General features: G+C 42.1%; 1 protein-coding gene across 1 annotated transcript in view; it reads right to left on the reverse strand.

Annotated features, from left to right (window-relative positions):
- dcc (DCC netrin 1 receptor) overlaps positions 1 to 13,206 on the reverse strand; it is a gene marked incomplete at its 5' end in the record, with an annotated part of 125,466 nt that overhangs the window by 12,865 nt on the left and 99,395 nt on the right. The window contains 2 exons of the mRNA XM_062558781.1: positions 1,257 to 1,408; positions 9,774 to 10,076. Coding sequence (XP_062414765.1) covers positions 1,257 to 1,408; positions 9,774 to 10,076 — 455 coding nt within the window. The remainder of the gene's footprint in view (positions 1 to 1,256; positions 1,409 to 9,773; positions 10,077 to 13,206) is intronic.

Genomic DNA, 13,206 nt, shown 5'->3' on the forward strand with positions numbered 1-13,206 from the left:
ATGCAACTAGGATGCACTGAGGACATCTATATTTTGATCAAAGCAGCTGACAGAGACACATTGGGAAAGTAGGGATGCCATCTGAAACGTGGTTGTAATGTCGAACAGTTAAGGCTCTGGATTTAGCATGTAGCTGCTATCACTTCTTTAGAAACTATCGAGGGAGGTATATCCTTTGGGTTTTTCACAGCAGGTACAGAAGAGAAGAGAAAGGTGTGGCTCTGTGATCCTGCAGTAGATACACATGTAACCCTCTCTAGTCAAAGGGGACCAGCAGCAGTTTATCCCAACACTAACATCCACGTGTAGAAAGGTTTTCTACTGTTGGTGAAGCAGCCGTCTGTCCTCAATAACTATTGAAAGATGATTTCTAGATAACTTCTGTTTTATGATTTGAGAATTTCTTGTATTGCTGCTCAAGATAAATTATTTATTGATATGCAATACTAGTGAAACAATATCAAGTGTTTTCTTATCTTGCTTGAAACAAAAAGACCAATAAGTGTTTTCATGTAGAATCGACAAGCAGAAATGATAAAGCGTACTTTTATAGCATATCGATTAAATCATAACAGTACTCAGCGATCACATTGAGCCAGTGTAAATGTAATCATGTTTCAATCCACATTTAGAAACGACAACGCTACGTGAGCTAACTAGAGGACGGCACAGCTACAGGCGGATGGAAATCAAAAGACGCTGAATTTTGAGTTAAAAAGTTACAGAAACCTTTCATGCAATAGTTCACTTTCTCTGCTGCAGCTCTTGGTCCTCGTCCCCGTCCTTGTCTCCGTCCACATACTGTGCAACTAGATTCAACATTGGCAGTGTGGATTCAGGTGTTTTATTAAGGCTGATGAGTCAGCTAGTCTCATCAGGTGTAAATGTAATCTGGTTACATCATATCCAGCTTCCTTGTATATTCAACACTCACAGTCTGGGGACCATTGCTTAGCTCCAGTTGAAGCAGTTTTCACCTTTTCCACAGCCAGAATATTTGAAGAAGCATGTTTTATCTGTTTGAATCTAATTAAAGCAAACACCTCCATGTTTTCCTGTATTGTTGATATATTCTATGGCACAATTTCCATCTACAGTCACGCCATGCTCCCCTTTTGCTGCCATTACTTTTTGACTTTTACTGTTTCAACACCCATTGGTCCCAAAGTTCAATGGAACACTTCCTGCCCTTGGGTTTCACATTAAAAGCCTTCCGCCTCTACAAACAGTGACCATGTGAGCAGCGATGGACTCACGTTGGCGGCTGAATCCTCTGCAGGTTTGGTCCCCCCCCCCTCCTCCGATAAGTCCGGCGCTGTGGGGACTGAGACGGGCAGCAGAGGGGAGCGGGCCTTCCCGGCTTGGCCCAGGGAGGCCGTCTTCACCTGGGGCTTCGAGAGACTCGCAGCTGGGTAAGAAAAATAGAAACAGTTCTTGTCAGTAACAGTATGCAGAGAGTGTAGAATAGATAATAGCATTGGGACTCACTATTTCCCACCTTGCTGTATTTTTTTTACATTTCTTTTACAACAGAAGTTCTGAGCAAAGTTGTTGGCCTTGTTTTGGAGCCTGGCCCCAATGCAAAGTGGTCTGGCACTGAAGCTGCAGGGTTCATCTGTGTCTCCGTACTACAGGCTTCGGTATTTGATGAGTCGGGAGTGAGAACAAGTAGGACGGGAACAGTTTGATGTGATAACAATATTGATTTATCTTAATGAAAAGTTCAGAAGCATCTAAGTGGCCCATTGATCGTTTGAGTACCTGAGGCATGGGCAAAGCCAATTCACATTGTCCATTTAGCACATAGACTAGTAATAGTCTATTGTTTTAGCTTCTAGTAAATTCATGTTTCAATGTTCATCCAGTAAATGGTTGGTATCAAATAAAGGACGTTGTCTTTTTTCACAATGAGGACATTTACTTTCACTTTACACATTACATAGAATGACTGTCCCTCAACTGAAGTTCAACAACGACTATTTAAAGTATGAAGAATCCAGCCACACACATTACAAAATAGGATAACCTGCCACTGGATAGAGACATCAATTCTGCTTATTCACATCTTCAATAACTTTGTATCATACTTGTACTGAGCATCTGTTCAAATGGTGGAGAATTCCCCAGTGTGATAAACCGTTCATACTCATGCTTACATTGAAACGTCAGATAAGTGAACCAACGTGGGAATGAATTGACCAGACACAGAAGAGAACAAACAACCGCATTGTCTCCACTGTAACATTCAGGAAGTAACGTATAGGGATCCTTTGTTAGAAAGCAAGACAGAAAAGGAAAACGACATGGAAGAGGAAGATACGAGACGAGAGAGCAACGTCTATTTCTTTCCCATCTCCAATTCCCGAAACAGCGCTCTGATGTATGAACACATCCTAAGACGTCTGCAACCTACAAACCACTTCCCTCTTTTCCTAAGCAGCACCCCCACACTTCCTGATCAATAAATATCTCTTCTTCCTCCCTCCAAAACAAAACACCAGGAACAGCCTCAATAGCATCTAGGCTCACTACTGCTGGTCTCAGGTGCCAAAATAAGAAACCACATAATGTACACGACCCAGATACATGAAGTGGTGTGTACTTCTAAACTGAAAGAGCCCATTTTATCATGGAAGATTCTGTCGTTTTTACATTGGCTTTCACATGGTCAAAATTGTACAATCGTTGGCTGTAACCAGTAATTGCAAAACCTTCCAAAATTGCATTTTAAAAACTGTCAAATATAAACGCTTGAGAGAATTTGAGAAAAACCACAGTCTAATAAGTCCAGTCTGCAGTGGCAGCAAGGTACTCTAAAAAAATGGCTTTAGGAGGTAATCTGTCTAACTCCTTAGTCCAAAACTAGAAGACAAAAAACTGTATCAGAACAAAACCATGCCCTTGGCCTAAATGTATTTATTGTAATTCAAATTCAACCCCACACCCCTAGAAAAAGTATTTCTTCAAGTTAAAGCTTAGGACTTTCCACTGTGATAACACTTATAGTTCAGCTGAACACCGAACTACATCCAGTGCTCCAAAGCGCTGTCAAAGACCATTGCATCCAATGGCGTTCGATGCAATGATGAAAGAGTTGGATGGAGTGAACATGGGCCAAGTTCTGCACTTATTGACCATATTGCAACAAAAATGAGGAAAAAGATGCTTGATGACATCATTGTAAACAAAGGAAAAAGTGTGCTTGTTGAGTCAGTGGGAAAACTGTGGTTGCCTGACACGTTTTTGGGGATCTGCTGGAGTTGGAAAGGACCACAGCGAATGCTATCACGGAGACATTGTTGTTAAGCCTCCACTAATGATTTGCTAATGCTCGCTTTGACTGGCGGCAGCGCTGCTGTTCCGTTTGGCTACCCCTGCTGTAGACCCATATATATGTTAATAATAGGAATCATTGAAGTACCCCTGTGAATCTGGGGTAATCAGAGGCAGAAGAGTTAGTAGCTACTCATTAACTTTTCTTTCTTGGGGGAGCAGTAAGAAGTGTACGTATCAAATTCATACCCTGTTGTGATCTGATGACAACATCAACCAGAACAACCTTAAACCTTTTTGCATAATAGATAGTCTATATAGAGTCAGATAAATAAAGCAGGGTGTGCTATAGGGTGAGGCTACCTTGATTTGGTCGTAGCCACAGACTCTCATTCGGCCTCCCTACGACATTCCTCTGCAGTCCAAATATGTTCACAGCAAAAAGTCAAGACTTTGAAAATGCCAAACTCATGGCTTCAAGAACCGTATTCTAGAAACTATTGCGTGAGGTCACAAGGGTGGCGTCCATTTCTTCTTTACTCCTCCTAAGCCTCCTGGTGCCTGTTGCCAGAGAGGCCTAAGACCATCGCAGTGGGCCTGCTTTACTCACAGCTGCACTGATCCTATGTGACTTGAAATGTCTGTAAAATGCCGTAGAAATCCCTGCCAGCTTGATTTAAAAAAATGAAACAGAACTAAATGTGTTTTTATGACTTCTCACCACGCTGCTGTCGGACTGAATCCAGACTGAGCGGAGCTCTGGAAAAAAAGACATTTTGTGGAGGAAAAAACCCCACAATGATCTGCAGCAGCACAGAGACGAAGCAAAGGTTACACATCCACAGTGGAGAAAGCCATAAAAGGGGTTTCATGGTGCCTGGCCCGCCCTCGGGAGTAGGGGGGGGGGGTGTTGTTAGAGAAGGACGGGAGGCGCAGCGCCGGCTCTCCTGCTCAAAGAGGTGGATATATCTACCAGACAACCACAAGTGGAGGTGTGAAATGCCCGCCGGGGTCACATGAGCTGTGTCTGTCTTCCTGGGTCGAAGGCAGAGATGGAAAGATGTGAAGGGATGGGAGGTGGGGGAGGTTATTGATCCTGAGGACGGTTTGAAGTAAATACAGTTTAGGATGAGAAGCGTCTTTGAGGAGACATTGTGTCTCTGGAGGGAGAGAGAGCAGCTTCTCCTCCGATTCACAGCAGTGTTTCTTTGTGTGCCTGTTGCGATGTATTTCTTCTCTCTGTTTGATACCAACCGTAGCGGCCCCCGGTTCCCCCCTCCGTCAGGACGCCAGCTACGCAGACAGACTGAGTGGTGGGGGCACTCCACTTTCGGAACGTAGCGCTGAGTATTTTCCAAATCAGTACCTTTACCTGTTAATTTGTTGATAATCTGTGAGAACTACAAATGTTCAAGCTTTGCCCATTCTAAATGTGGAGAAGAAAATGGGTTGGAAAGTTAGGAAAGAATACTACAATCAACATAAAAACACTCACTGGATTGGCTCAAATCAAATTTGGAATTTCTTTCCAAGTAAAGATAACGAGGTAGAAAATTTCAAAATGACGAGAACTGAAGTCATATTCTGCCAGGCATTATGAGGTAATAGGTGGAAATGAGAATTAACTCATTTCATCATCTCCATCAAGAAGTTCATAGTTTTGCGTATATATCGCATAATTCTGACTTCAATGGATTGATTAAGTATCTCACAATCTTAACAAAGCATCTTATATTACTTAAATATTTTATCCCATCTCACAATTCTTTGTTAGTATCCCATAATTTTCCTTTTGATATTTTTCATTGTGATTCCTTTCATCCTCTTTTCATCTTTTCCTGATAGAAATTGGACAAGAGCTACCTTGATATAAGTCTGCAAAGCGTAGCTGTATTACAGTTTCAGTGCACATTCGGACCACTTCACCGTCAATTTAGCATTTTAAAAAGATTCTGTCAGATGCCTGCAGATTTGCCCCCCCCCCACAGCTCCATCTTTACGCAACGCCTGAAGGTTCAAAGTCTTTTGAAAAATCGTTTTTCTGCCTTATCTCCCATCTCACCTTCTTGACATGAGGTGGGTATTACCAGCACAGCTTTTACCTGCTTTTCCGACTCAAATCCTCAGCACAATGCTTTAGTTCTCAGATAATTACTTTTTATGCGTTCAAGTCATCTTCATATTTGTGTTTTATTCATCATTCATGTTTGACTAAGGTAATCTGTTTCTTGGCCATATGTTCTCAGTGCAGTAATGAATGAATAGTGGGCGGTTTTCTATTGAAATACATTCAAGAAGGCCGATAAAAAGAAATCTGTGTCTCCCAAAATAAATGTTTGACATACCATATTTAACGATCTTAAAGCTTTTTATTGGTAATAGCCTGAGCCCTCTTTGCCAGATGAAGGTGTCCACCTTGAAGCACCCATCACAGCCGGCTCTGCATTTACCTCCAGCTGTGGTTTGAAATGTCTTTTTCTCCGTATCAGACATTGAGCCAGACAATCCCATTACAGCTTCCAGCATTAAGCCGCACATTCAGGCCAATTTAGGTGAGTAACTGCCCACCATTATACTTTACTCTGTAGAATGGCTTTGGAGGCTCCATTTAAAAAGAGAAAGCCTTAGTTTAAATATTGATATTAAATGAGTGAGCAGGGAGTGGAAGACGAAAATACCCCTAACATCTGACCAATACAGGAATTTAAAGGACTCAAAGAAAATGTGATGATAGAGGTTTAGATTATTTCAAAACAAAAATATGAAATATGTTTTTCTATTATCACGATATTCATGAAACTTCTATTAAATAGTATATATGGCAGGAATGCGTTTGCTGTTGTTTTCTTTCTAATGGGCAGTATGATGCAACTTTACTCTGCAAAAGCATTACGCAATTCCATATTGTACAGGACTCACAAGGAAGATAAAAGGTCCAAAGGATGCAACATTTCCCTGTCATTATCGTTATTAAAGCTCCAGAAATACTGAATCATAAGATTACGCATCTCACCAGTGTCTTTATTAGGGCTCCTTGCTCAGACAGAAATGTTGCTACAGACGTTGTATACGGTGTGAGGGGGATGGATCATTGCGATGCGACCCATTAGTCTGTGGATTATCGTTTGGAAGCCTTGATTTCGGTGATTTTGCCATCTTGGTTTACCCTCATTGTCATGTGGATTTCTTCGTCAATTATATAAGTTACCATATTTTGGCTAAAGTAGTGGCAGCAACCTGTCAGTCACAGAAAGCCCGCCCTAAAGTATACTCTTTTTTGACTCTACATGAACCATCATTTACTAAGTGAAAATTAAGTTGTATTTCTTTTTGCCATAGAAAAAGTCGCCGCCCCCCCCCACCTTTTAATCCAACTTACATCCTGGAGTATCAGCCTTTCGTCTGTTCAAGTCTCTCTCTCTCACTCTCCTCTCACCCAAACAATCCAATTAAGCCGTGAAAACATCTCCTTCCTCTCATTCAGGCCCAGATAAACACACAGAAACAAAGCCAACCATGAACATCAAACGCCGTCGCTTTTTTCCTATCCTTGATGGGGAGGAGGAGGTGGGGATAGGTGGAGGTAGCACTACCCCGGCTCGGAGTGCTGTGTGATGGGGGTGGGAGCAGTGGCGGGGGGAGGTCACTGAGCGAGTGTGAGGGGGAGGAAGGTCTCTGGGAGTCGAGCCGAGCGTCGCCTCGGGCTCGCTATTTCTGAGCAAAAGCTTTCCAGGAGCTGAAAATCAATGTTAATCTGAGACCACCTGGGCGTGTAAACAGAACCATAATGGAAGGATATACACCCCCCCCCACACACACAGAGGTTATAGACACCTACAGAAAGCAGACACAACAAACACCTCCACACACACATTCTGTCCAGGGATCATACTGTAGGCAAGTATTTTCTTCTGCTGCAGGCGACCAGAGAAAAATACAGGATGAGCAACCGAGGGAGAGGAATGAGACATGAAAAGACCAAAAGAAAGTAAAATGGGAATGTAAAACAAAAGCTAAATAAGGAGATGGAATATCTCCTGGCATTGTTTTCACATTTTGATTATCCTCTATTTTAGTCTTAATGGGAACATAAAAGTTGTATCGAAGGACAAAGAAAAATACAGATTGACCACAATTGAGAGATCAACTCAAGAGAGAAGTGGAGTCTTTTTCTTATAGACGTCAGAATGCAGGTTGAAGACACTTCTACACCGCAGCAGTGGCTGCATCCTTGTAGCCTGAAGCAGTCTCTGAAATGGGACGTCTGGCCTACAGGGGGACTTCCTGATTGCGTCATCAATTACCTCCACTCGTTGCCTAGCAACCTGCTGCGATGAATAAAAACCTTAAATCCCGAAAAACATATATACAGATAGACAAGATAATCTTGTTATTTTGTTTAATTAGGGAAGATATGGGCAGACAAGCTGCCGTTTACGCCACATGTTAACATTATAACTAAGAGCAGTTTATTCCACCATGTTGTATGTATTTAAAACACAACACTGGTTTCCAACGTCACATGACTTAAGCCTTTTTATGAAGATGTGATAATATATATTATATTAATAATAATACCCTGCCTTTGTCGTGAATAAATTAAATTCTTATCGGCTCAGACTGCATGCTGGGATATGCTGGGCTGCAAAGGACCAAGGACCAAGGATGTGTCCTCCAAATCTGACAGAATGGGACAGCCAAGTTGTAGCTGAGTTACACCCAAAGTCGACGAATGCGTCCCTAGTGGGACACGGCTTGTCTACTTCCGGTCTTCCGGTGTAGTAGACAAAGTTGACCCTGGGAAAGAAACCACCGCTAGCTGCAGTATGCTAGAACGGGGAGACTAAGACGGTAGCTTAAGATGGAGACAGCTTTGTGCTTTGGGAGTAAAACAAACAGAGGTGTGACATACAGCGGAGAACTGTTCAGAAGAATTCCACCATGTGTCAAACAGAAGGGGGGTGAGTGGCTAACGGACAACTTGACGCACGGCTAAGCTAGCTGCTAGGCTACTTCCATCTCAACATGTACCCTTTGGGAGGACCACCTCTGTGGGCCTAAAAGACAGTGGTTTGGAAAAGGTCCCTGCTGAATGTTGGCACTTCAAGAGTTGAGAGCACAGCAAAGTGCACGAGGACATCAGGAAGAGTCGCTGGTTCAACATGTTCCACACGGTGAAACGCTGCCTCCAAGGTGATCAAATGAGTTTAGAATACAGTGTCTGAAATACAAGCTTACTAAATTGAGTGATTACTCACTCACTTGTAAGATGCAGTCTTTAGAAGGAAAACATTTAATCGTGATTAATTGCAATTGTTGATGCAAAATGTGCGATTAATTAATATTTAAAAAAATCTATTGACAGTAAATAACAACTAATTGTTTACATAGTCAAAAGGGAAATTAATAATAAGTAACATTACCTTAGCCAGCAACATAATGTTTGTATCGATGTTTTTTTTAGAGAGAGAGAGAGAGAGAGAGGGGTCGCTCCAACTAAGATCCAACCCTCTGGCTCATGTCAAGGCCAGTTGAAGTGCATCTTCATATAACCTCCCCCCCACACACCCGTAGGCTAACATATTTAGTTTCTATTAGCGCTGCTCACCAGAGAGAGTCCAGATAGACAAAGAGAAACTGAAATCTGACAAAACAAACAAAAACAAACAGGAGCTTCAGGAGCAGCTACCGGACCCGCAGTAATCAAACAAACATATTGGTGTTGGCATCATGTGTGATAAAACCCATGTCATCATCCCGTTTTACCTCTACAAAAGTATTTCCTGACTGCATGCTAACTAAACAACTGGATGGGAGACACTGGGGGGGGGGTTCAGTGAAAACAAATTCATAAATTACCTATTTATCAAAAATAATTATGACTTGTTAGTGTATTACACTAATAACTTGAATTAAAATCCCCCAGAACGAAATATACAAAAAATATTTTTGTGTGGGCCAACGGGGGAATGGGAGGGGGGGGCTGAAAGAACCATTCTTTGACCGACATGAAACAAACGTTATGGGGTCAAGGAAAGATGGTTAGGAGAATTCATGAGGATTTAGGAGAAGAGAACCGTGCTGTTTAGGGATTTCGACTCCACTTTCACTAAGTCCGTCTGCAGCGGTGAAACTACAATTTCTCTGAAGATGGACTACGAAGAAGCAACTTAGATGTTTAATGTGCTGTTACAGCCTTGAGTCATGCAGACGACTAGCGTTGGCAACACCTACCGAGAATAATGTTGTACTGTTCCCTACACCTAAAAATAAGAAAGTAAATATTTTTCAATCTTTTGCTAAACCAGACAAAATAGTTCCCTTAACATTTGAAAACACCACTTACCAGTTTGCAAAGAACAACAGACAAATAAAAAACATAGCATTTTGTGAGGAATGTAAAATGTTTTCTGAGGAAATGTTGCATGATAACATGAAAACGAACAACAGAATACGGGACGTTATGACCTTTGAGTTGCGAAACAACTCACTGCACTCACTTGAATGCGGCATCATGGAGTTGTAGACCTTGGGGTCGATGGTGCTCATTGGCGGTGGCAGCAGCGGGTTGGTGAAGCTCCGCAGCGGATGGGTGGGGCGAACGCACGCCGTCGGGATGGTGCGACCCCCGCTGGCCTGGGCCTCCTCAACAGCAGCCCCGGGGACTGCCACGGGGGCCCCCGGGACGGGGCCTGGGATGTGGTCCCCTGGCGGCACTGAGGATCCGAGGAGGAGCGGAGCAGCCTGCTGGGTTTGGGGCTGCTGCTGGAGGAGGGTGCTGATGGAGGACTCCGAAGGCATCGCTGAGGAGGCGATGAATGGGGACAGAGACAAGAGAGGGACAAAGGACAACACATCTAGTAATTGTAAAAAGACATTTTGTGAAATACCAAAAAATCACTGAATATATATATATATATATAAAAAGAGAAGACAGCAGAACTTCAAAGGTGTGAATGTACTTAAGTGCTTCAGCTTTGATGTAGGCAGTAAAATGGGATTGTGTGAATCAGTGTGGAATCGAGAGGGTCTCTGATTTTAAAATATAAATGTGATGTGATCTGCATGGACTTTCCCCTCCATGTTTCATTACCTGTGACCCTTCCACATGTGTTTCATTCCCACAACATACGAGTACTGTAATGCTACAGTGTCTCATTTACCTCCTGACATACTCAGAGATCGGAATAATGGAATTCAAACCATTGATTACTTCCTCCAACCAGAGCTCTTCCAGGTTGGCACTTTACTATTATCCAGTGTGAACTTTCTTTCTAGTGTTTTCTGCATTTGCAAGATAAATCATATTTTTGATTTTGTCAGAGAGTGAAGAAAAGAGGAGTAACAAGAAGAATCTTGTTGAACAGGGGGGGTATAGAAAATCCAGCAACACAGCCTGACATGTGACATGTGGGAGATGAAACTCCTTATGCAGCCACAGCCAGTTAGATGGCAGCAGCCGTGGGAGGGAGCGGTAATTACATGTGGAGTCACTGTGCAGGTTCATCAAGCAGCCCAGAAACGAGGAAGAAACGAGAGGAAAAGCTTGGGGAGGGAGAAAGAAACTCCCCATGGGAGAGGAGAGAGAATGGGGGTAGACACTAAAGAGAACACCAGAGTTTGGTTGGTTTTATTTCAAAGGGAAATGTTCTTCTCTTATCTTAACTCAAAAATATGTTTTCAGTGATGCACCCCTGTGACAGCAAAAAGCATTTCATTTATTTATGGGGCCTTCTCTGACTCTCATGTTTTCGCTTTAACCACGACTCCATTGTTTGAGTTTCAAGGCGGCAGGGAAAGGTTGGATAAAACCATCCTGGTATGGGGCAAGCTTGTTTTTTTACGATATTTATACTTATATTTGATTTCATATTTATTGAACCACTGTCTTTAGAGCTGAGAAATGATGATTCATCTGAAATGACGATACAGCTTAACCGATTTGACGGCATGCGTGGCATTCAAAGCTCACAACACAACTAAAAGCAGTGTTTCTCAAACTGTGGGGGCCTGACCCACTAGTGGGTCGCACTAGTGTTATAGGTGGGTTGCATGGGGAAATTCAGACTGCTCTCAAAACACAGATCCAATCACAGAATTGAGCATGCATTGAGACCCTAACGGGTCTGCAACCACGTTTTGAAAAGATTTGTGTTGGAAAGATGGTTTTATCTATTTATGTGAGATGGCTGCTACGTGAAAGGATATGCAGTGTTAAACCCTTATTATATATTTTAACTGATTTTGTTTTTCACAGGTTGCACTTTATTTGTATTTTCTTGAAAAGAACAGGCTATTTACAGCCACAATGAACTGCTAAATATTTGTTATATTTTGCACAGGTAGAACTTCTATTGTTCTACATTATTTGTTTATTTGTTTTTTTCTGATGGAGCAACCAGGTTTACTTGAAAGTGATTGCAACGCATCATTGGAGGAGTCACAAAAAGTTGTTTCAATAAAAATTCAAAATGTTCAATTTTACTGGGTCATGAACATTTTACTTCCTCTCAAGTGGCTCGTGATAGAAAACGTTTGAGGAGCAAAGTGTTTCAAGGGGAAACTCTGATAAGATGCACACAGCTTGGTTCTGTAGCGCTCTTTGAAGGTTATAAAGTTGGTTCTCTGTCAGTGGCTTTGCCAAATTTCCTAAAATTAACCAAGCATTAGCCTAATGTTTGTTATTATTATAATATCTGAATGGTGTAATAACAATGATCAATATCGTACTTAGACAACAAACCTACCCGAGCTGTGGGCGTCCCTTTTCAATGACCCCCACAAACCTCTCCCAATGTGCTCTTTCTAAAAAGATGTCTCTGTGGTTGCTTGTGTTTTTGTGCCTTTGAGACAGCCAGAGGCGTTTTGTTCCATGGTAGTCTGTTCTATCCATACATAATAGAACATCATAAAGAAGGTCGCGTAGGTGATGTCTCATGAACCGCTTTAGGGAATTTCTTCAAATGTGGTGTTCACCTGAGGTTCAAGGGTGATCTGAGCCCTCAGGGTTACCATGCTTCTGAACCAAAGACAAGAAGATTATGCCAGATTTTCCTGCTAAAGGAATCCGGATGTACCGTGCCCTCAATGATGATGAACATTTCCTTTAGGAATAAGCTGCCCCCTCAGAAACCATTTTCCATTTAAAGACACAAACAAATTGATCAACATAACAGGGTGCTAATACAGAAAAGATGCCAAGTAAAAACATGAAAAGCTCATGTATTTCAATCCATGGTACAGTTTTAGATTTCTGAAAATCACGCTGCCCAATTGAAACTTCTACAGCAAATCAAAAAGAAAAGCCAAAACATTTTTTTGGGCTGACAATTGACTAATTTGAGATGTGTAGGTTGGATCAAGAAAGATGTGTAAAATAGCAAAAGATCTGCTCAAGTGGCAACAAAAGGGGAGTTTTATTTATAATCTTTAAAAGCTTCCTACCTATATGATGGAAGATTGCATCAAAACAATCCAAGAACTGAAGATAACTGATGCAGATGAAAAGCACCTCTGCATCAACTGTCAGAATGACTAACACCGAATACCTTTGCCTATACTTTGCGACAACCTTGCTTATAGCAAAAAGCAAGTCAACTCCCTCCTCAACCGGTAATGGAAACATCCCCCTCGTGCCAGCAAGCACAATATGGGAATTCATTTTGAAGCTAACATATTACAATATACTGCAACCCTGAGATTAATTCGCTAAAATTAAAACGTTTGAATGCTGCTTTGTTTACTTCCGGTGTGCGTTGACCCCTGAAACCCCAGCATGCTGTAGTCAGTTAGACAAGAGAGACCGAAACGGTAGCTTGAGATGGAGACCGCTTTGTGCATTGGAAGTAAAACAAACAGAGACGCGACATACAGCGGAGAACTGTGCACAGGAATTAATCCACCTGTCAAACAGAAGGGGGGTGAGTGGCAAGC

This window comes from Pungitius pungitius, chromosome 18, assembly GCF_949316345.1.
Source record: "Pungitius pungitius chromosome 18, fPunPun2.1, whole genome shotgun sequence".
Lineage (NCBI taxonomy): Eukaryota > Metazoa > Chordata > Actinopteri > Perciformes > Gasterosteidae > Pungitius > Pungitius pungitius.